Here is a 24,836-nt window from a genome sequence, read left to right on the forward strand (position 1 = left end):
GCTGGTGTGAGACAAGGTCCTGCAGAGAGGCTTCGGACGCCTCCACGCCAGTTTGCAGGGACAACAGATGGGTGGCAGGCGGACACAGCACCCCAGTTTACATAAGGCGCTCACACTAACGCCGGGAACTCCGGCAGGAAGACCTCGGGGGCCCGCGGGCAGAACAGTGCGCGTGGAGCGTGGCTGCGGCCCCATTTCACAGGTGTGGCCCGGGAACGCGGAGTCCCCGGAGTCCCAGTAAGTCCGCAGGTTCTCGGAGCCGAGCCGAGCCGAGCCGAGCCGAGGAGGGCGGGAAGCCACAGCTCCGGGGGCTGCGGGCGCGGCCCGCCCGGCCCGGCTGCGGCACCACCCGCGTATCCCCCGCGAGCTCTCAAACTGCCGGCTGGAACCCCGAGCAGGGCGGCCGGGCGGGGCCGCGGGGATCCCGGGCGCGTCCCAGCGCGCGCAGACACGCGGCACCCAACCCGCACGCGTTAGCGCCCAACTCACCAACTCCCGGACTTTCGCAGAGCTCCCGCGGGCGGGGGAGCCGCCGAGGAGCGGACCGCACCATCGCGGCCCGAGAGGGGGGAGCGGGCCGCGCTCCGACCCCGGCGCGCCCGGGAGGACGAGGAAGAGCCGCGGGAAGGCTGGGGCTCGCATCACTCGGCGCTCGGCAGCCGATCCGCAGGCGGCAGGCGCGGGGCGAGCGGCTCGCGGGGGCACGGGCGTGGCGGGGACGGCGGCGACTCCCCTGCGGCGGCGGCGCGGTGGCCAAGCCCGGCTCCCCGGCTGGCGAGCGGCGGAAGTGCCGCGGAGTTGGAGCGGGGCCGGCGCCGCGGCCGCTTCTCGTCGCCGAGCTGCTGCCGCCGCCGGGCGGACGGGCGGACAGGCGGACGCCCGGAGCTGGGGGCAGCGCGGCGGGACCGGCGGGACGCGGCGGGGCTGACCGGCCCCGATGAGGCGGAAGGAGAAGCGGCTTCTGCAGGTGGTGGCGCTGGTGCTGGCGGCCCTGGTCCTTCTGCCCAACGTGGGGCTGTGGGCGCTGTACCGCGAACGGCAGCCCGACGGCACCCCCGGGGGATCTGGGGTTGCGGTGGCCCCGGCGGCCGGACAGGTGAGTCCCCCAGTTGTGACGGGGTTGGGAACACTTTCTCCCCAAATTTACTTACAGCTTTCAGTCCCTTCCTTCGCCTTCCCCTGCCTTCTCAGAGTCAGCGCCGGAGACTCTTCTGTTCTTTCCATTTTTTGAATGGGAAATTGAGGCTTAGAGAAGGGCAACGACTTGTCCAGGGTCCCACTCCCGTCAGAGCCAGAGCCAGAACTAGAAACCAGTACTCCTGATGCCCAGTCTGGAGGTCTGCTTCTTACCGTAGGTTAGCATTCTCTTTTCGGTCCATGTTTGGGTATCCCCTCACCCCTTCCAGCATCTCTCTTTTGGAGGATCCTGTCTGCATGCCTGTATCCCAGGGTAACTCCTTCTGGAGATCCCAGTACTTCTGTTTGGTGTCCAGGCATTTTCTGCTTACTCCCACCTGCTGATCCCAGTGTTCCCTACTCAGGTCAGCTGCTTTCCTGCTTCCCCATCTGCCCAAAGGCACACCTGGGCCTCCCTCCTTCCAGGTTTGTTCACCCTCCCTCCTCCCAGCCCTTTCTTTCCCAGATCCTGAGTTCCTTGGAGGATGCAAAGACCACACTTCCCTTGGAGCTTCAGGCCCTAGGCGTGGGGAAGGGGGTGAGCCCCTGGTCCTGGAGTGGCCTGCTGCCTTTGACCTCCTGGTGGTCCAGAAGTGGGGGCTCTGGTGGAGGGATCCCCCAAATTTCCCAGAAGCTATTTGTGCTCAGCGCCCTGAAGATGAAATATTATATGCTTTCCTTGTCCCTTCTCAGAGTACCGTGACCCCTCTGAACTTGTTCAGGCTAATTAGGTGTGGTGTTTCTCGCAGCAAAGACTAGGACCTTAATTGTTTCTGCCGCCTCTCACTCATGTGTGTGTGTTCGCGTGCACTGTGTGTCACACATACATATAGACTGCTAGCAGAAGCTCTGTCAGATCACTCCTACCCTTCCAGCCCCTGGCTCAGTAGGTGACAGTGAGTGTATGCATGCTGGAACTGTTTCACACAAGGGGACATTTCGGGTTTGTTATGGGATTTCCTTGTTCCATAGGAAGTGGATAATTTGTGCATCAGGGTCAAATTTGACTGATTATTGGCAGGATGAGTGAAGAGGCTGACTTTTGAAGCTAACTGTTTTCCTTCCTCTTCCCAATATCAAGCTGATCTCTGGGCAGTGTGGCATCTTGAGCACAGAGGGATCTTTGCGACAGAGCTGACCAATTTTGAGTGTAGCCTGTCACTCAGTAATTGTTGCAAACCATCCTGCTGGGCCTGATTGATCTTTCTGTTTGGACACTAAGGGCCCTTGCTAACTCATTTCCTAAATCCCTGGTTTAGACCCTGACAGCCAACTTAGACCCCTCTCCCTTATTCTGTATTCATATGGGTTTTTGATTCATGAATTATTTCTTCTGTTCCCACCCTGTGCCAGCATCGGGGTTAGGAGATCAGGGATCTATCCTCTGCCCTTCTGTTAACTTGCTATGTATGTCCTTGCTCACATCCCAGGTCCATCTCTGAGACTCCCTTTCCCTTTATGTAAAATGTGCTTTTTGGTCCGGCTCCACCACTCTTTAATACCATCATTGAATCAATAAGTACTGTACATGGACCACTTTTTTCCTGGGGCAGGAGCCCCTGGTAGCATGCCTAGCTGCTGGGGCACCATACTGGACACAACCGCAGGTCAAGGGGGAGAGTGTCCTGCCCAAGTGCAAACTCTCCTTTGGAATAGCTCTGGCCAGTTCTAAAATAGCTCATAACATTCTGCCTCTGCCTGGAGAAAGCCCTCGTATTTCATTTGCTGTGGATGCCAGACATCCTGATTCTCATTTTCTATAGACCCAGATGTGTAGAGAGAAGGTCAAGGTTAACTGCCAGTTTGGCCTGAGCTTTCAAAGTAAATTACTCACTTGTGCAAGAGGGACTTGATGGAGTAAGGCAGCCTTTTGGGCAGAGACAGAGGGAAGCAACAGCTGGGCGCTGCTCAGAGCCCTTAACAGAAATGGACAGACAAGCACATCTGGGAAGGTCTAGTTGTTCATTTCTTTTGCTCTGCGGTATCGTCAAGAGGAGGAGGGAGAAGTGGTGAGTGGGGTTTGGTGGTGGTGGTAGGCGTGCCAACTGGTTATCTTTGCTTTAAGGAAAATCTCTTTGCTTCCTGGGCACAGCAGAATGGAGCTGTTTCCCCAATGGTAAGCTCTTCTAGGTGCTATAGGATTCCGCATTCATCTGCTGCCCTTCAGGAACACTCTGCCAAATTTCCACACAGTCCCCTATTTGTTCCACTCTCCTGCAGATGCACAGCACTGGGCTTGGCCCCCAGTCCTGTGTTTGAATGTCAGCTGGCCTTGAGGGAAGAGGCTGACTTCTCACAGCTACAGTGTCCCGTCCCTCATCCCAGTGTACTGGAATGTGCACGGAACATGTCAGGCTGCTGTCTCGGAAATCTGGCATCTGGAACACACAGAGCTTCTTTCGATAGGGCTGACCAGTTCTGATCTCAGCCTGTCACTCTTGTAATTGTGGAGAATAATCCCAGAACACCTCGTTGATCTTTCCCGTAGAAATAACTGCAGAGGCTCTGGAGAGAAGTCTGACAGGACTTTATCCAAATGAAAAATATATTCCTTGTGGGTTTGAGAGAAGTTTCTTTGAGGGTAACAAACACACTGAGCAGTCCTTTAACTCCTTGATTCCTCCACTGGATTGAAGAATACAGAGTTTTAAGTTAAGAGCATTTATCATCTGCTAGAACTTAAAGTCTACATAACTGTCACTCTGGCTCATTCTAGGTGCACCTCTGGAGCTGGGGAGAGCAGCAGATTTATAAAGAACACATAAGGCTTTTAGGATTTCAGCATTCATCTGGTCAGACAGCTCAGCTGGCTGCTTTGAAAGCTGCAAAACCAAGCAACAAATGCCAGTCTCGAAGCCATCTTCAGTTTAATTTGGGGTCCCCCTCTCATTCCCAGCCCCCATCTGCTTAACATCTTGGTTTGATTCTACAGTCTGTTTCATATTCCAGACTTGGGAACTGGCCATTAAAAACCCATACTTGGAAGTACTGTGCAGTTCCTCCCCATTTCTGAGCCGTAATCTCTTGTGAGAAATGACTTCATTGGATAATAGCGACTGTGGAATAGAAATTGGTGGGATAATGGAATACCAATGACTTAAAGTTTCAAGTATCAAGAGCTTTTTTTCAATGTGTCTTCATTTTCCATTGTGAGCTTTATTCTTAGAACGTCCAGAAATCAATACTTTTTTCCCCTTTGTCAGTCTTCCTGGTGTCAGAGCCTTACCAATCAGAAAGTTAAGTACCATAGAAATGTAGCTTTGGAATGACGTCCTTACTTTTCCATGGAGGGGCTGGGATCCTTTAGATGGCTAATCACTTCTCTGCCTGCATGCCCAGCTGAAATCTGATGCCACAGGGGAAGGGTTGGTGATTTACCTGAGTAAATCTGGCTCCCAGCCTGCATTCTCTTATCCTAGATTTACATTCTCCCGAGGAGCCCAGCTGAGGAAGGCTTGGGAGCAGAGGCCTGGGTTCTAGTTCTCTCTCCTTCCCTAAATTTACTGTGTGACCTTAGGAAAGTGGTTTAACCTCTCTGGGCCTTGAGTTCTTCATTTGTGAAGTAAGGGCTTAGATTTAGAAGAGGAAAGGCAGTTGTGTGTTATAATGGTGCTTCCCCTCCCCTGGCCAGGGAAGACCTTGCTAAGCAATCTCTTTCCCTTTAAGCCCAGACTTGGCCTCAGACTTTTCCTCAGCACTGCTACTCAAGTGGTGTCAATGGCGTGTTGAAACTCATGTGCGATATACGGGATGGATACTGTTAGGACTCTTCCAACTCTAACATCCTGGGGTTCTGGGAGTTTGTTTGGAAGCATGTATTGAAAAGGCCTGGAGAGTAGCAGTGTGTTTAACCAGGCTTCCGTATCTAACTTGTGATGAGGCCATTACTTAGAGATATATTCAAACTCTAATGCCTTCTCTCAGGCTGTAGTCTAACGATGTTCAGCTTTTAATCTGCTGGCTCCAGTGACACGATAAAAAAATAATGGAATCGGGAATGAAAAAGCAAAGCCTGTTTGAAAGATAACCATCTAGCTTGCTAATTGTACCTTGTCCACAGTCAGCTCTTCCACAGAGATGGCATCAGGATCTCATCACGTAGAAATTCCTGGAGGCAAACTTGGCAGTCAGAAGCATGTCCCATGACAGCTAAATGTTCATGATGGTGTTTGCAGTGGGTTTTTTATTTTGCATATATCTGACCCTCGGCATTCCATATATGTGTCAGAGCCAGCAAAAGGAGAGCTGATGGATAAGGCTCTGCCCCCAGGAAGACTGAAGTAAGACTCCTGCTTCTCTGAAAACCACGGTCCCCGGGCCCAGTGGAGTGGGACAGGGAGGTAGCCTGTATGTGCCTGAGTTCCAGTGGCCCTCCCTCCAGGAAATGCCTAGGAGCACATAGCATGAGGCCTGGCCCTTAAGATAGTCAGAGCATGTTTGCTGAGTGGTGATATGTACCAGCAGGAAGGGGGCTCCATAAGTCATCTAGCCCAGCCCCCTCATCTCGGAGATGTAGAAACCGAGGCCCAGGAGAGAGGAGATCGGTTCACAGGGGCATGCAGAGCAGAACCCATCCCTTACTGTTTCACCATCAGTATTTTCCCCTCCGCACCCTAATATTTGATCCCTCTCTACCATTGTTTCCCTCGTGAGCCAAGATTTTCACTCCCAGTTTTGGAGGCTGGTACTTACGGAGACCAACTCTCTGCTGGAACTTACCTGGGTTTTAACTTTCCCCCCCAAATGTTTATCATTTTAAAGCAAGTAAAGTGGATTAAATTTTCAAGTGGCAAAGGGATCCAGCAGGGGAATTAAAGGAGTTAAGAGGATGCATCACACTTGGCACTTCTACTGCTATCCGTGGCAGACAGAGCTAATCTCAGTTTAAGAGCCACCTCAGATCCTCTGTCAGTTATAGGTAACAATGAATTAAGCCACGTGGGCCGAAATGAGTAAGGAAATTTAATAAGCTCCTTTAATTGCAGTTGACTTCAGGTATGGCATGATCCAGAGGTTCATGCCCTAGACTGAGCCCCCATGGTAGCAAAAAAATGGTTGTAGCTCTTTCTGATCTCATATCCACACCCAGATCCTAAAGGAAAGAGTCTGTCTCCTCTGATAGCTTCTGAAGCCAAGAGGGGAAACTGCTTTCCTATAAGCCCTAGAAGATCTCCTTAGGTATTATAGGCCAAATTTGGATCTAATGTGCTCTTTAAACCATTCACAGTTTATGCTGATACACTTAACCCACCCTGGAGCTAGGAGTCGGGCCAGGCCACCCAAATCTTAGGAAGAGCCATTCCCCAGAGAAAAATCTGGGTGCTCTTTTGGGGAGGAGAGGAAATGAAATCCGGAGAAGACACCAACAAATGTCCACTTCAGAATCCTGCTGACACAGAATCCCAGGCAGTTACTACTGAGGGATCAGACTCGGTCCTCGAGCTAACACCCCTTTGCCATCCTGGACTCAGTTTTGATCCCGGAACCTGAAGTCTGGAGGTCTGATTCCTCTCAGCTCCCCCTACCCTTGGCTCAGATGATTAACTCGGGGGCCTCAGCTTTCTCTTGAGGACAGCTTGGGTGGAAACGCTTGCCAGCCTGGCGAAGGGGGGTGAGACAGCAGGTGAAAGCTGCCTTACTGCATCTTACTGATGAGTTCCGCTTCAGCCCTCCTCCCTCACTGGCGTCCTGAGAGCGGCCCCCGCCCCTTTGCACACACATTAAAAGTCAATTCATTGAAAATTTTCTCTCAAGCTGAAAAAGAACTTCTGTCTCTTCAGCTTTGACTTGTTTTTCTGCCTGGCCCTCTTAGCTGGAGGAGGCGGAGTGTTCATACTTTGGAAGCTAGAGGAAGCTAAACAGTTCCTCTTGCTGGGGTGGGTGGGTGTGTATTTATGAGTGTGTAGCTTTCTCTCCATGTGTCTCTCTTCTTTCTTTGGATGGTTCCTGCTTGCTCCCCTCTGCTGAGTATAGATAGAAGGAAGGGGGAAAAGCAGGCCCATTTGTTTCCTTCCCTTTGGTTTTGAGAGAATTCTGAGTTTTAAATGCTAGGTTTTCTTCAGTTTGGTGATAAAAGCCACATCATAAAATGATGCTAAGAACGATGATGCTGAGCATGATACTGTTAATAACAATAATAGCAGCTACCATTTATTTAGCACTTCTGCTAGGGGCCAGGATTAATGGGCCCTTGACCTGCACAGCTTGTCAGATAGTCACAATAGTTCACAGGCAGGAACAAATGAGGAAGCTGATTCTCCTAAATTGAGACACTATGGGACAGTGTTTAGGGCCTGTGGCCAAGGTAGGGAGGAATGCCTAGGAAGGTCAGCAGTCCAAGCATAGGTGGTTGGCCTAATAGCACAGGGTTCAGAAGTTGAGCAGGGCCAGACAGCCTCTCTCAGGATTGGGTGTGGGGAGGAAGCTGTGCATTCACAGGCAGCTCTTTGTGCCCCACCCCTGATTCTTTGAAATCTGAAGCAGTTAAGGGGGAAGGGGGGACACGTTGCTGCTTCCTACCTTGGGAGAGAACCCAGATCCTCTGCTTCCTTCTAGGAAGTATTCTTTGCTGCCTCCAAGAAGCATTCTTTGGTTACTCCAGCCCTCAGGGGTTTCTCACAGGTCTTAGATCCCCTAAGCTTTGATATTTCTAATCTGCCTACTTAGATCAAAGGTCTTCCAGGAAGGCATAGCCTGGTGTTTCTTTCTGCTTCTCCCTTCCTGCACCTGGCAGTGTGTTCCACGTGCCTCTGGGGCTCCACACATAGTGCTCCCTTGCCTCTGACACCCTTCTTCTCTGCTACCCTCTCTCCTAAACCTGGCTGGCCCCTGCTGTGGCAGCCTGGGTAGCAAGGGTGAGTCAGAGTCTCAGAGCAGAGCTCCTTGTATAAATGTATCTTGCAGTGTAGTAGTCGTTTTTAATCTGTCCAGACTGGCTGCTCCTGAAGGCAGGAGCTAACCTCTATCCCCGTCACCCACTCTTGTGTGCCCCAGATACTTGACGGTGACTGAAGAAGCAAGTGAGTGAATGGCAGGTTGGTTGTCAGTAACTGCTGGCCTAGCGCAGGGAGCTTAGCCTTGAGGAATGCACGGTGCTTCAGGATTCCCTGGAAGCCTGTTAACTTGGATACTCCAGGGCCCATGCCCAAGGAGCATGATCGGGCCACTGTGGGGTGGGCCAAGGAACCTTGTACTTAACAAACGCTACTGAGAGTCCAGCTCTCTTCTCTCTGCCCAGGTCCCCAACTTGCCAGCTTTGTCTTCCCCAGGGACCCACTCCACTCTCCCCAGGCGTGCTTTGGGACCTGCCTTTGAACTTCTATTCCTGGAGTTGCCAACCAGTACTCCCAGGGGAGCCCTGTGGAGCCTGTTTGTTAGTAGTGGTGCTGTATCAGGTGCAAGCCGGCTCAAGGTTGGGTCTGAGATCTGCGATGGGCAGTGCACTTTGAAAATCCCTCCACTGTAGGCTGCAAGGACTCTCTAGGACCCGACAGGTTCGTTTTCCTCTGATGTCCATGGTCTGGTACCCTTCCAGGATGGGTGCTCTGCCATTCTGCTTGGGGGCAAGAGTGAGGTGCCTGTGGTAGAGGGAGCAGTGGTACTGAACTTGGGGCCTCCCTGGGAAAGGGCAGCATTAGGTAGACTCTAGGAACCTCTCCCGTGAGCTGGAGAGAGAGTGGAATTAGGGACCAGGCCCAGCGCTGTCCAACCTCTGGAGCTGCAGCTGTCTTCTAAAATGAGCACAATGATTGCTATTTCATAGTGCCATGGAGATGATTAAATTATATGAAAGATGAGAAAACTGCGGTGCAGAGAGGTTTAGCGACGTAACCACAGGTAGAAAGTGGTGGCAACAGGACTCCAACCCTGGTGTCTCGCGTGAGTGGGGCACATAGCCTGGGGCTTCCTTCTGCTGCCTCACCACCCACTGGCCCTGCGACCTTGGTGAGTCCACCTCCTCCCCCTGGACATGAGGCCACAGTGGGAGGTTATCTCCCAGGGCCCTATGAGCCTTGGTTCTGGAAAGCTCTTCCCTTGGTTGCATGCCTGGGTGGCAGTGCCAGGGCAGATCATAGCAGGCCCCACGTGCCTCCTGGGAGCCTCCCTGGGGCAGCCCCGAGAGCCCAGTTACCAGGGTGTGTGTTTGTGAGGGTATCCCCCATGGGTTACAAAGGGGAAGCTCCTTGAAGAGGCAGGCTGCTTAACAGAGGGGGGCTCGCTGGTGGGGGCTGAAGGAAGATGGTTTCTTACAAGGAACAGGTTGGAAACATCTGGTGGGGGAGTGTGTGTGAAAATTACTTCCTGCTGCTAAAGCACATTGTATGTGCTCAACTGAAAACTGTTATTTTTGCATGTTTCCTCTTGAGTATTGATCAGAGTCAGCTGCTGACAGTTAAAATGTGTATGTGTGTGCACATCTATTTGTGAAATAACCAGTTTCTAAATCTGGCACCTAACTTTAGTGAAAAGTTAGTGACTGTGTTCTTGGGGCACCAGGGTCTGTGATTCAGATTCCTGGTTATTTTATTGATAATAAACCTTAATGGCTGTCTCCTTCAGAGAACTTCTTTCATGACTTTATTTGACCTTTATATTACTTTTTTTAAATCTTATGTGTGTACTTTAATGGAGGTCGTAAACTGGTACCCTGTGGGCCTGGTATAGCCCAAAGATATGTTTTGTGTGGCTTATCTAGTGCTGGCCCAGAGATAGTTAGGTGTCTTTATCTTTAAATGTTAGTAAGCTATCATACCTAAACATTGGAATATTTCACATTTTAAAAAATTCTCATTTCTGGTTTTTGGGGAAAAATGGAAAAGTCTGGCACCAGAGCTCAAGTTCCAGTATGACAAAAAGTGGCTGGATCTGGGGAGCAGCTGCCCCCTCGGGACAGACTTAGCTCTGTGGCTGGCCATGGTCCCAGCCGTACTTTGTGTTCTCAAACCTGGGTTCTCCACGCGACCAGCCTGGCCTCTGGAGACATTTGAGTTTGGGAGCCCTGCTTTGTAACCTCTGTCCAGTTTGTTCTCTGTGTCATGCTGGAGACATGATGGGCCTTATGGCCCCACTTTAGAGATGAGAAAAATAAGGTTCAAAGAGCATAAGTGATATGACCATTCACAGAGCCAGTAAGTCAAGGCTCATCCTGCTGACTGTCACCCTAATGTACTTTTCGGGAAACAAATAAAGAGATGGTTACTTGGAAATATAAATATATAAACCTTAGGCTCTTGAACAAACTCACTTAAGTTTATATCCGATGTTCATGCTCTATCTGAGCCCAAGAATCACTTACCTTGCTTCTCTGTGTCCGTAGGTGTTCTGAATTTGAAGGCTGCCCTGTCTATTAAAGTTCATTCCAGCTGTGTCAGGGGCTGCTGGAGGTTTGTTGGAAATGGAGAGAGCACAGGGTCCACTTTGTTTTCTGCCTTGTGCTTCCTGGCACATCAGGAAACTCCAGATTATGCATTCCTGTTACTGGGAGTGCTGGGAGTCTGAAATGAGGGGGAAAGATGGGTTTCCCCGCAGAAATGGCACTTTCTGAATTTCCTGTGTGAGGGGGCCCTTAGGGGCATCTGGGGCATTTCTGAAAAAGAGAGAGCCTGTGTGAGAGCAATTTGGGGCCAGCAGAGCTAGCTGGGCGAGGCAGTTGAGCTGAACACAGCCACCGTGTGTCTGAGTATGGGGCCCTTTGCCGGGGCAGGAGTCGCTGCAGCTCCACCCCCTTCAGGAACCTTCCCTTAGGTTCCAGGTGGCTGCTGGTGTGGCAGTCGGGCATGGGTGTGGGGCACAGTCGGTATGGCTGCCAGTCCTGGGCCAAGAGCTAGGCTCTGTCTTTGAGGCCTGGTTCCAAAGCAGTGACCATGGTGAGCATTAATTTATTGAGCAGTTGCTGCGTGCCTGAGCCCATCTCATTCCATCAGGGCTATAACCCCAGGAGGCAAGTGCTCATTTTTGCATGTGGGAAAGTGAGGCTCAGGAAGCTTAAATAACTTCCAGGAACGCAGAGGAAATAGGGGAGGGACGGAAAGTCAGATTTCCGACTCTCACACTTGTCCTCCTCCCTACCATGCTTTATCGATGCCTGTGGCAAGTCATTTAACCCCCCTTGGCCTCCATTTCCTCTCCCTAAAGTGGGAATAGTACCTTCCTGGCAAACAGCGGAGTGCATATGATTCTGCCTGTCCCGCTCACTTTGGGCCGTTGTCAGACTTTGCTTCTGCTGTGAGGCAGCCAAGGGCCCTGCCAGGGAACAATGAGCACATTAAGAAGGCTGCTAGGTGCCAAGCCAGAGGTATTAAAGGGACATTTGAATAGTTTTAACCCTAATTGTCAGGCTTTTGCTCTCTTTTTTTCTCTGTTGCGTTTAAGAGGGGAAAAGGTGTGGATTTCCTCCCTCTGTGGTTTGTGTGGGCCCCTTTCGCTCCTCTCCTATTTTCAACCCCTTTCTCCCCCGTCTCTCTATGCCTCGCTCTCCCTCTACTCCCACCACCTCTATGCTGCGTGTTGTCTCTCAGCAAATATGATGAGAGATGAGACTGAAGAAGCCACAAGACTACCACTGTGGAATCCACAATTCCAAGGGACAGTCTTTCATCTTGTCCCATCTCCTCAACCTCATCCCTCCCAAATGGTCAGCCGTCTATGGCTTGAACACCTCCAGTGATAGGGAGCTCACTCCCTTTAGTTCAGCAGAATCCTAGGTACCCTGCTATAGCTCAGGATGACTTAGAGGATTTCCTTAGTGCCCATTACACATCTTTTAGGCTCCTTTCAAATCTGTCCTTTCCCAAAAAGTCTTCTCTGGTCTTTCCAGTTAGAATTAATTTCTCTCTTGGAAATGCTTACAGAATGTAATTTGTACAACATTAGTGGCATGGATGTTATAGTGCTGCATTTTGCCATTTCTCTAGGCAGAGGGAGGTAATGTTGAAATAGCCTTCTTAGCAGGACAGCCCCTTGGGTTGCATTCCAGCTGGAGAGAAGGAACCCCAGAAAACTGCCATGTGGGCCTAGGCTTCCTCCATTTTCTAGAAGATCCATCTCCAAACATGGCCAGTGTATTTTATCTGTTCTTTTAGTCCAGGGAATATTTGAGGTGTTGTGAACCATGTGGGTTCCGCTGTGACTACTCAGCTCTGTCACTACGCTGTGAAAGCAGCCAGAGACAATTCATAAATGAAAGCATGCTGTGTTCCAATAAAACTTCATTTGCAAAAACAGGCAGCAGACTGGATCTAGCAAGCTGCAGTTTGCCGACCCTCTTGTTATCTCTTCCTGGGGGAGGAACCACGTTGAGTTGCTCCGTGGCCTTGGGCAGGTCCTACTCCCAGGACCACATCTCCCATTCAATCGATGAATGGACTGTTATGGGTTGAATCATGTCCCCCCAAAAGATTGTTGAAAGCCTAATCCCCAGCACCTCAGAATGTCACCTCATTTGGAAATAGGGTCATTGCAGATGTCTTTAGTTAAGATGAGGTCATGCTGGACTGTGTGACTGACTCATGTCCTTGTAAGAGGAGAGACACAGAGAGGAAAGATGGCCATGTGAAGACTTAGGCAGAGTGGAGTTATGCTGCCATAAACCCAGGAATGCCTAGGGCAGCTGAAAGAGGCTTGGGAGGGGACATGGCCCCGCCAACCCCTTGCTTTCCAATTTTCAGCTTCCAGAACTGTAAGAGCACACATTTCTGTTGTTCTTAGCCCCCTAGTTTGTGGTACGTTTTTAGGTAGCCCTAGGGAACCAATACATGGACCATCTTCCATTTCCTCGATCAGACTGTTTTGTGTGTGTGTGTGTGTGTGCGCGCGCGCGTGTGCATGTGTGTGCATGTGTGTGTGCACGCTCATGCATGTGTTTTCGTGTTGATTTTGGGCGGAGTGGATAAAACACTTTGCAAAGGCAGGATGATTGTCTTAATCTCATCTAGGGACTTCGATTCCTTTTTAATTCATGGGGAAAATCCTCTCTTCCTATGGAGGATTAGCATGTTACCCTGCACATATGCATTCTTCATAAAGCCACTCTCCTCATTAAGAGATCAATCTCTTTTTTTTGTTTTAAACTTAGCTTTTAACCTTGAGTACCAGTGAGTAAACATGTGGTACATACAGCCTTTTACTTAACTGTATTACCTTCCTTTTTCTGAGTTCCACCTATAATGATTTCAACAATTTATTTTTATCCCGGGTTGTTTGGGGGGGGCTATGTGATAGGTACAGGACACAGCCCCTGCCTCTAGAGAGGCCCTTGTTTAAGTTCATGGTGATGTTGTGCACAAGGCAGAGAATTTTTTTTTACTGCAAGAGTCAGCCAGGTGCTATGGGTATGAGGAGGAGGAGACTGCACTGGTGGAGGTCTGACAGGCTTCTGAAAGGTGGTGGCTCTTAAGGCGGCCCTGAGAAAGGTTAGGAATTTACAAAAGTGTATATGCTAGGCTTGGGGCCTCTCAGGTGGCAGAAAGGAGGGAACCTGTTCCCGGAGCAGGGAGTAAGCCAGTCACTGAACCTTCAGGTGTCTCTTACAGGATACTGTGGGAGGTGGGGGCTGGAGCACAGGGGCTGCGGGAGGCTGGACTTCAGGACACAGGGAAGCCAAGGATAGTTTTGACACGGAGAAGGACCTGGTCAGAGGTATGCCTCAGAAAAGTGGATATGGCAGTGTAGGAGTCCTCCTTTGGAGGCCAGGGACCAGTCTGGAGGCTATGGGAGTAGAGGGAAAGGATGAATCCATTCATTCATCCACTATGCCTGCTGTGGTCCAGGCACCTTGTCAGGTAGCAAAGCCACCCATATATGTAATTTGCAGCCTCTGAGCTTCGGACACTCATCATAGTAACTACTATGCAGGTTGATTTTGCCAGTTGCGGTGTTAAGTGCCTTACATACATCTTTGTTCTTAATCTTCACAGCAACCCAGTGACATACACGCTATAAATATCCCCATTTTATACACGAGGGCACCAGGGGGAGGAAATGTTTCGCCCAGGGTCTCGCAGCTGTTCACTGATGGAGCTGTGACTGCCCTACAGTTCTGAGCCTTTACCTCCGCCCGTGGCTCCACACACCAGACAGGTCAGGCAGGATTCAGTGGGGTTCGTCTCCGGTAGCTGCAGGGATCCCACTATGTGAGCACCTAGGAGAGTCAGTTAACCAGATGGGCAGGGCAGGTGGAGCTGGAAAGGCTTTCTGAGGGAGGGGATCCTGACCTAAGGCTTTGAAGGCGAGAGGGCTGGGGGCAGGGTGGGGAGCCCAGTCCCACACTCAGAGTGGGGAAAACAGGATGGTGTGTGCAGGGTCTCCCAAGTTCAGTGTTGCTGGCCCCTAAATAATAAATCCAGGAGTGGGACAGGGAGAGGCAGGAACGCTGGTGGGGCCAGGTCCATGGGCTGCACTTTACCTTGCGATTCCCAGAGACACGCTGGGCAGAGAAATCAAGGGACCTGGTTCACTTTTTGATGGATGGGTCCAGAAGTTCAAGAGTTGAAAGAGACCCAGCAGGTCATTTTGTCAACCACTGTCAGATGTCTGCATGTGAGGCCGGGTGAGACAGAGGTGCTTCCAGGACAGGACTCGGGGGACCAGAGCACTCCAAGCACAGGGATGTGACTAGAAGGTATGGCCTGTTTAGCTGGTGTTTGTGTCTAAAGTTCTGCTTCATTCAATATGTCATTTAACCAGCAGATTTTGACTGAATACTCAGTGTGCCCAGGCTGGCTCTCTGCTAAGCACTTGACATTCCAAGAGGAAAGGACATGGTCTCTGCCTTTGAGGACCAGCTGGACCACTGGGCAGATAGTTCCAGGACAGTGGGATGTGCGCAGTCAGTGGAGTGGGCACTGGGCCCCGAGAGCGTGGTAGGGGACACACACACAGTAGCCTTCTAGCTGATGTCCCTGCTGCCACCTCTTTCCTCATCCCCTCCCCGCCTCGCTCCCAGGCTTACGGGGCCACAGGTTTGCCTGAGTTTGAATCCCAGTTCTGCCCTTGACTAGCTCTTGGGAAAGTTCCTGAATCTCTTTGTGTTCCCGTTTCCTCTACTTTAAAATGGCCGGGATAGGAGCATTTGAGATCTTGCTTCCTGGCATATGTCTTCAGTTTGGCTCAAATAAACTCTTATAAAAATTCAAAAATAAAAAAATCAAATGAAACGGGCATGATAATACTACCATAGGATGGTTATCAGGATTAAATTAGTTTGTACACACAATGCACCTGGGGTAGTGCCTGGCATATAAGGAATAGATGCTGTTGTTATGTCAAGTCCAGATCCCTTAGCCTCAACCCTCTGTATGAGGTACATTTGAGGATTCAGAATGATGTTGGTCAGGATGCAGTCAGGAGTGAGAAACCACCGTGAACCTGGACCATTTGACGTGAAGAATTACCATGACGGGAGATTGAGCTAATGCAGGATTGGCTATGACGAAGTAAAGGAAACTCTGAATATGTTTTGGAGAATGTGGGGATAGCAGATACGGGAGCAGCTGCCGTCCTTCGGGCTGCGATGGAGCACCCCACTCCATTATAGTGCTCAAGGAGGGGGCCCCAGGCTGAGATCCTGGAGCGGGCACAGCTGTGCTTACTGAGTGGCGGAGAAGTGCTCTGGGGAGCGGCGTCCACGCGGTGTCTCACGGAGGGCATTCAGCTCAGCTGCCCCAGGGAGCGGGCGCTGGGGGAGGCAGCTCCCTGCTGGTCACGGCGGTGGGCGATGGAGAAGCGCGCTCGATGCAGGAGTCTGTGCCAGAGAGGACCCCTGCTGCCGCCCAGCTAATCCACCAGGCCCGGGATGAAACCACCCTTCCTCCCACTGATCACTGTTAACATTGTTAGCTCACAAGGGAATGATGTTTGAAGGGCCCGGGTCCATCTTTACACAGCAGGAAAGGAAGGTGGATTTGAAGTTGAGAAGCAATAAATTGATAACTGGCACAAGAATCTTTCTGATTTAGGAATGTTGATATGGTGCATATATTGTATTATGTAATAGACCCCGGGGGGTGTTTCCAGTAGCTCCCCATGACCAAACCTTTCCAAACCTTTTTTTGCTGTGGCCAAAATGTAAGAATATCCACACTAAATGGATAAATAAAGATTATAAATAGCCTCATGTCCATTCAGGTCAGGTTTTGTGACCAAAGGAGTCATTTTTTAAGTCATTTTAAAAAGCCTCTTAGATTCTGGAATTGAGGCTGAGGGATTGTTAACGCATATTATTTTTATTACCTTTTTCCTCACAGCAGTCAGAGTGGTCTTTTGGAAATGTAAATTATGCCGCTGGCTCTCTGAGGGCTTCCCCTTGTTCTAGGATAAAGACTCCACTCCACTCCTGGCCCTCCACCCCCCCCACCTCTGCCCTCCATTCATACTGACCTTGAACAAGTCGTGTGTTCTGCACAGAGCCTTTGCAAAGGTCATTCTCACTGCATGGAGTGCTCTTCCAGCTACCCCACCACACACACACTGTTAGCTTGGCTAACACTGCCGTACCCTTCACTTCTCAGCTCAGGTGTCCCAACCTCAGGGAAGCTTTCTGACCCCCTTCCCATCCCCTCCCATGGTCCCCTGCCCCAGCCCACACCCCAGTCGGGGATTTTTTCCGTTAAAGCACATCTTAGTTTGTGATTACTCACATACACTTATAATTAGTGTGATTATTTGATTAATGTGTCTCCTAACTTAACTATAAGCACCATGCAGTGGTTGTCTGTTTTTCCCCTCATTATTGTATCCCCAGTGCTTTACACAATGCCTGGCATATAACATATATGATCAATGAAAAAAATGAATGAACAACCTTGGATTGGGTTCCCGAACCATAAAGGATATTATAGGAATGATTGGCAAAATTTGGATATAAACTATAGATTATGTAATAGCATTGTATCAGCATTACATTTCCTGATTTCAATGTCCTTATTAGAAATACACACTGAAGAATTTAGGAATAGAAGGTTGTCATGTCTTCAACTTTCTCTCGGATGTTTCAGAAGAAAAATTATAGATACAGATAGATGGAGGAGAGGGAGAGAGAAAATGGTAACATGGAACAGGAAAAGTACATAAGAATTCACTGTGCTGTTCTTGTATCTTTCCTGTAAGTTTGGAATTATTTCACTACAAAAAAGTTTTTAAAAATTCAGTGAAATAAATGAACAAAAGGGGAAAGGGATGCTAGGAGGAGGACCTCTCACCAAATGCTAAGGCAAGAGGGCAGGAAGGGGTGCTGTCCCCGTGGGGAACCTGAGGAGGGCTGTGTGGCTGGAGTGTGGCCCTGGGGCTGGGCGAGAACAGCTGGGGATGGAGCTGGAGCTCTCCCCTGGCTGAGTCTGCCGGCTGGGCCCACGCTTTTGAGGGAGTGGGATGCTGACCTACTCTGCTAGCCTTGCCGAGCTTGAGTCTCCTTGTGTCCGCTTACCCCGTGTTTTCCCCATGGTGAATGCGTGGCTCACCCATCTCTAGACTTTAATCTGATTTCTCTTTTAGTTTAATAATAGGGAAGTGGTCATCCAAGTACGAGGATTGCTCCTTCTGCCCTGAAACTACGACTTTCCTGTTGTCTGCTTTCTGTGAAACTCCCACGTGGTTCCTGTTTTGATATATTGCTGTATAACAATTATCTCAAAATTCAGAAGCTTATCACAGCACACATTTATTATCTCACAATTTGTGTGGGTCAGGAATTCGGGCTTAGCTGGGTGGTTCTGGCTTTTCGTCTCTCATGGGATTGCAATCAAGATGTTGGCCAGTGTTGCGGTCATTTGGCGCCTTGACTAGGGCGGAGGATTTGCTTCCAAGATGGTTCTCTCACATGGCTGTTGGCAGGAGGCCTCAGTTCCTCAACGCCTGGACCTTCCCAATAGGAAGCTTGAGTGTCCCTACCGCATAAAAGTTAGCTTTTCCCAGAGCAAGTGGTCTGAGAAAGAGAGCAGGCTGGAAGCCACAAGTCCTTATCAGACCTACTCTCCGAAGTCGCACATTGTCATGGACACCTCCTGAAGGGAGGAGTGTGAAAGAACTTTTGGACATTTAAAAACCACCACTCTGGTTCCCGAGGGCCAACTGTGTGCTTGGCACTGCAGGTGGTTCAAGGGACCCAAGGCATGAATCAATATCTGCCCTCCAGAAGTTTACATCTGCTTGGGAAAGCAAGGCATGCTCCAGAATTGTACGTAAGAACCAAGATATTCCATGGAAAACTAAGTCAGGATGGACAACAAAGGAGAGCCCTTCAGAGCAGGTTGCTGACCCTGATTATGGGCACTGTTCTTACACGGCCGTGAATCCTGATGGCAACATTTAGCATTTTCACCATAATGGGCTCTGTGCCAAGCAGGACTGCCTTATAGCACATCTCCATTTGTGAACAGCATCCCTTGGAATTGTGCAACGGGTAGTCCTGATGCCGGGTGCTTCATTTATGTTTTCTCACTTATTGCTTTGAACTGCCTTATGGGGTCACTATTATTATTATCCCGAATCTACAGATCACAAAAGTAAGGTTTGGAGAAATTAAGTAACCTATGCAAGATCATACAGCCAGGAAGTGGTGGCAAAGGGGTTAAAACCATAGGCCCCTGTCGGTTTAAATTCCAGCTTCTCTACTTTAGCACTTTAGAGCCTTGAGCAAGCATCTTTAACTTCTTTGTGCCTCAGTTTTCTCATCTGTAAAATGTATGTAAAACTGTTTAATGTTCTCAGCACAGTGCCAGCATGTGGTAAGCATTAGCTACTACTGCTGCTGTTATGAGCTCAAACACAGCTGTGCCATGCTGTCCTCGAGTTCTTTGCATTAGTTTGTTATAAAGATTTGAGGTTGAGAGAAGCCCAGCTGGCGGCCAAGCTAGGGTTTAGGAAGCAGAACTTGAGTCGGCAACTTTCTTTGGAAGTGCTTTCCCTTTTAAGAAGCAAGGAACACTGGACTGAGTATCAGTCAGGATGTAAATCTGTGCTGTGTGTCCTTGAGCCAATTATTAAACCATTCTGTGCTCCAAGGGCCTCTTTTACAAAAGGGGCATGACAACACCTCCCCTCCAGGGTTCTCCATTAGAAACAAGAAGGAGAGGGTGTTTGGAAAACCATAACACTCTGGCACGAGGCTTTGGGGCTCTTCATTCCCTTCCAACTATCTGAGAAATTGTGGCTTCTTAAGCTATTGGAACACAGAAAGGCTGTTTGATGGGAGTCACTCCTCCCTACGCACTGCCACCCACACCCTCTTTGCTCAAACATTTTAGAGGAAAGTCAGTTTTGATCTGAATTCTGAGGATCAAAACAGCCTCCAAACAAAATCAAGAGCCAGGTGGTTCTGCTTTTGAAAATGCAGATCTGATAACCAACTTGGAGGGCATATCTTTTTTGTCTTTTTTAATGAATTGACATTTGTCTTTCGTGCCATTTCATTATGGAATTCATCCGAATGTTTCATTCACTGTGATCTCAGAAGCTGCGTGCGCTCAGTCACCACCCGTGGGAATAACAGAACCTACTTTGCGAAAAGGGGGGAATCTTCTTCCTTTCATTTCCTCACTTGTAAGTGCTTCCTTTTTAAACTTAAAAAAGGCACTAATTTTTTCTTTGTAAAATTTGGATATTCATGAACCTATCTTTAAAAAAAATGATTGCACATCTCAGTATATTCATTGCCCGCCGAGGTTATTAGTAAGTCGTCCCCAGTCATCTGGTGGTACGAAGTGATGGGAGGGGATTCAGCCAGCTACCTGCCTGGGAGGCTCCTTCTGTGTCTTTCCTCCATTTTCCCATTGTTAAACTGTGGTTCCCAGAAGACAAAAAGGGAACAGGGTGAGGGAAGAGAAGACGAGAAATGTCAGAGAGAAGCCTGGAGCTGCCTGTGATTTCCGCTCTCCAGCTGTCTGACCTCAGAGCAAGTACTTAAGCTCAGAGTCCCTGTCCCACCTCTGATGTGGGAGTAAGGACAGTAATAGCTGTGTTGCAGGGCTGCAGTGGGGAAAATGCGTTGTAAATGCCATACTGCTGTTGGTATTGAGATACGATTGTGTACATATGTATATAACTTGTATGGTTTTTTAAAAAAATAAATTTTAAAAGGATTGCTTTTATTTTTAGAAACAGAATTTGAGTTGGAAGGGGACCCTGGGCTCATTCTGTACAGCATCTCGCCCTGGGGAGGAGTCCTCTCTGCAGCAGCCTTCAAAGGTAGTCATCTAGTCTTCTCTGGAATAGCTCCAGGGATGGGGAGGTCACCACCTCTCCCTTTTCTTCTTTTTCCTAATCATTCCAGCCCTTCAGTTCTAGATGTAGGAGAGACCAGTGACTTTTCTTTCCCCTAAGATAGAATCATGTCATGGTTGAACATGAATAAGCATGCCTTGGCATGCATCATGCAGATCTGCAATCTGTACACGTTACTGCTGGAGGTATGTTAGCCGCTCTCCAAAGCATTTGAATTGCTTGTTCAGGGGGATCTGATATTCTCTGTACCAGTAACTCTTGAGCTATAGGACTCGGGCTGCGGCCCTGGAGCAGGAGGAGGACCTGGCAGGGCCCTCTTAGCTCGGGCATCTGAATACCTTTCTCTTTTTTGGCTCGTGGTTTTTCTAGCTCCAGGTATATATGGATTTATCTGAGAAGGTGCTGTCTGCAGTAATTATTACCTTCTTTCCTTTCTCTCCTCACTTTCTCCTCTGAAATGGGGGAGGCGGGGAACAGGTGGAAAGCCTGTTTGCTTCAGGCCTGCTTCTGCTACAGCGGTTTTCATTCCTTTCTGTTCAAGGTGTGAGGGCGAGGAGGTGGGGGCCAGTGCTGGGAGCCTGAGGCCATCCCAGCCAGAGCTTCACAAACTCTGTGGAGGTCCGAGTGGGTGCTTCAGGGATTCTGCCAACAGTGTTTCAAATGCTGTTAACTTCTTAAAGCTGTAATAATAAGAAAAAACATTTTTTAAAAACCACTTCCGTGTGTTATATACCACATTATTGTATGTTGAAGGTCACCAGCTTATTCTTCCAGCGTCTGTTTAATTGAAGAGAATCCTGAGATTGTAGGACTGGCTATGTTAAAAAGAAGTGCATCTACGTATTTGTCAGCTATAAATACTATCCATTACATCAGAAAGGTTTTCTCAACATTGGGAAACAAAATAGAGAAATGGTACTTTGAGGCAGATGTAAGTTGCAGGTTCTATTTTCTTTAATTCCTGAGGTCAAATTATTTATGTTGATCAAAACTACCATATTGTCCTCATTGGTTAACTTACAGTAAAGAATGTTACTAATTTGAAAGTTGTAAATTTATAATAATAAAATGCAACTCTCTGGGTTTAGACTTTACTCACTGAAAACCTACCAGCCTTTCAAAGAGCATAAAGGTGGCATCCCTTACAGTAGCTGGGACCCTGTTCTAGTCCATCATTGCTTATTGATTAAACCATGTTCCAGGTAGACTGGATAACAACATGGTATTTGCATTAAAAGGCTTACCTACTGGCAGCTACATTTACATTTTCATGGTCATGTCCAAGCAACTGCTTTTTACTTGTGAGTGGACCCTGACAGATTTTTCCTGCTGAATTTTGTTGACCCCTGGAAGAAAAAAAGGTCCCTCTCCTGTCATCATGAGTGATAAATTCTTCCCTTTGCCCAACCACAGGTCGTCATTCTTTAATTATAAGACGATAATCTTTTACCTGCTGTCCAGTTTGTTTCTCATGTACTTAGAGGCCTGTTGGGCAGTTGGCCCACAAAAATCAGTCTAGCATCTGTGGAGCACCTAGGATGATATGTGGATCACCCCGAGGCCTCCTTGAGGCCCAGCAACCCCCGTCCTCCCTCTTCTTCCTCTCACTGGATCTCTTTTCCACCCTCTCAGTGGGTCTGGCAGACCTCTCTGACTCCACTCCTATCCTTCCCAGCTTTTGTGAACTCCAGTGGCTTCCCCCTAAAGCCCTGTTCTCCATCCCGGTGTTGCTGCTGGAGCCCTCGGCTTAGCATGTTCTGTGACCTCTGGCAGGCCAGGCGCCCCTTGTGGAAACTGAGGGTGTCACCATGCTTTCTGCTCAGGGTGGTGGTTGGTATGGGCACTTGAGAGCTCTGAGAATTGGAGGTTCTCCTGCGTCTATCCCCTGGAGGTATAGTCTGTGCTCTGTAACCCTTTAGCTCCCATTCCTGTCTGCTGATAATTTGTTCCCTCCCTTCTCATCCCAAGAAAGCAGGTAGGAAATGAGATGGAGAGAGTTTATTGCCTTCTAAATGAAATAAAATTAGTGAAAGTTCCCACATGCACAGTCAGAGCACTCCTCCTTCCCCTGTCATCCAGACAGACTTGGTGAGGGGGTCTCTGTCTCTCAAATACCACCCCTCCTCAAGCAGAGCACAGGCCCAGCAGTCAGAAAGGTCCGGACTTGAATCTTGGCTCTGTCATTTGTCATAGTTGTGTGAACCGTAAGGAAGATGCTTAACGTTTTTGAGCCTGTTAAAACGCCCATTAAAATGGGGATCGTAGTTACCCACTTCATAGACTTAGGCTAAAGACTCATTGTGAGACTGACTGTATAGGCAGGGCTTGTGCTTGGCACTTTGTAAGGCCTCAAAAATAGCTCTTTGTTTCTGATAGTGGTGTTTGAAGACTGATTTCCTTTCTACAAATAACCTATACAGTTTAATTCACCACATTTGCCCTGGATAGAAATATGCAGGTGGGGCTACAAGAAAGGGAAGCATTCCATGTGATTTGTCCCCTCTAATCCTGCCAGTGCGCGTTTCCAACCCAGCCCGGACTCGGACTCTCCTGCTCCATCGGGAGCAGGATTAGCCCACCTCCCGAGAGCAGAGAAGGGTCTCAGCTGCACAGCCTCCGCCTTCTTGGGATGGGCGTTTTTCAGCCAGGGTTGACATTTCCTGTCAGGCTGCGGCATCTTCTCCCTCCCACCTTGAAGGTCCCTCTCTCATTTCAGAAGCCCTCCCAGGACTTCCAGCTGAAATAATTCCACACTGGGCAGATCATTTTCATTGAATTCTCCAGTATGCTGTCTCCAGTGCTGAGGAGAGACATTTTAATTAATAACAGTCCCCGAAGGCTCAAGGATCAATAGCAGCAAAGAGCTGCGGAATGAATTCCTCTTCTCTGCTATTTCCAGCTCTCTCTGTGACCTTGCCTCAGGTGCTCTAGCCCTCCGGGCCTCAGTCTCCTCCTCTGTAAAATGGGAGTGCCTTTTTTCCAGGAAGGTTGGAAGCCTCCAAAAAGGTTTAGGGGTCAAAAGTGTTGTAAACTGTGGAGTGCTGGCCACAAGTAAATTACTATTACAATTGCATTTATATTCTCAAAGGGCAATAGGATGTTTCTCTTCTGAGTCATTTCTGGAATCTTCTTGCTTTTGCTTCTTGATACCTTAAGATCAGCTGGCAGGCTCCGTCTCCCTTTCTAAGACGAAGAGAAGAAGGCAGAAGGAAGCAGGCAGCCCAGAATTAAGCAGGTGGGTGTGTAGGTGAGGACAGGTTACTGCTCTCCCAGCCCCAAGGTGAGCCCACTAGTGGGACCTGGGATGAGAAGCCAGAAGTTGGGCCCTGATTGTTCTGACATTTATTGTGCTGACCACCCCCAGCACTGAGCTGGCACAGCCAAGAACAGAAGTCTCGTTTATTCCGGCCTCTTCCTGCTTCCAGCAACACATTCTGTACCCAACAGTTATCTTTCTGAAACACAGCAGAGTTATCTTTCTGAAACATAAGTCTGGTCGTATCCCTACCCTGCTGATAGCCCTTGCCTTTAGGATAAAACTCAGAGTTCTTGGTGTGGCTGCCCAGGCCCTGCATGACCTGACCCCCGCCAGTTTCTCCAGTCACCACCTCCAGGTCTCTCTCCACAGGTCCCTTAGGTCCAGCCATAGCCCACCCACTCCCCAGATGCACGTTCTCAGGGTCCCAGGCTTTGGACGTACTTCCAGTTTGGGCTTTCCCCGGCCTCTGCTGAGAGAGACATCACCTTCCCCGGCAAACCTTCCCTGACTACCCGCCTTCCTCAGTTTCGGTTGGTTCACGGCCCTGACCACATCCTTGGCTGCCTCCCTCACATTCCTGTCCCCCTCCTTGAGAGCTGTGTCCGTGTGACTTGCTCAGTGTCATAGCCCCAGGCCCCTAGCGTACCTCCTGCCACTGAGCGCATGCCAAGTAATGGAGTGGAGAAATGGGCTTAGAAGGCTGGTGGTCAATGAGAAGCCTGGGGTGTCAGGCTCTCCTGGGCACCTGTCAGACGCCAGCTCCCTGGCCCTACCCTAGCCCTCCAGATGCAGAATGCGGTGGGTGTGCCAGGGAATCTGTGTGTTTAACAGTGTGCACACCCAGGTGGACGTCTCAGTGACCTAGTCTAAGCCCTGCACTTTACAGGCAAGTGAAATCCAGAGACAGTCAGTGATTTCTCTATCTCTCGCACATGTGTGCTTGTATGAGATGAAATAAAGGCCCAAAGCTTTTTCCACTCCCAAAACGTTGATCTTTAAGAAGGCCACGGGAAGCACAGGAGAAAGAATTTTGTCCTTGTTTTGACTTTAGATCTGAACTGGGAAATCTGAGAATATTGTTTATTTCCTTTCCAGAAAAAGTACTTAACCTCAAAATATGCACTACCTATTTTTAAATTTGAAACAATGATTTTCACTACAAGACTTACATATTTTTTTAAAACAT

General features: G+C 49.2%; 1 protein-coding gene across 1 annotated transcript in view; it reads left to right on the plus strand.

The window, feature by feature from the left end:
* The first annotated feature begins 936 nt into the window (after positions 1-936).
* Positions 937-24,836, plus strand: part of GALNT10 (polypeptide N-acetylgalactosaminyltransferase 10) — a 170,558-nt gene continuing 146,658 nt past the window's right edge. The window contains exon 1 of the mRNA XM_016214053.2: positions 937-1,096. Within this exon, the coding sequence (XP_016069539.2) occupies positions 938-1,096 (159 nt within the window). The 5' untranslated portion in view covers position 937. The remainder of the gene's footprint in view (positions 1,097-24,836) is intronic.

This window comes from Miniopterus natalensis, chromosome 4 (genome assembly GCF_054644295.1).
Source record: "Miniopterus natalensis isolate mMinNat1 chromosome 4, mMinNat1.hap1, whole genome shotgun sequence".
In the NCBI taxonomy this organism is placed as follows: Eukaryota; Metazoa; Chordata; class Mammalia; order Chiroptera; family Miniopteridae; genus Miniopterus; species Miniopterus natalensis.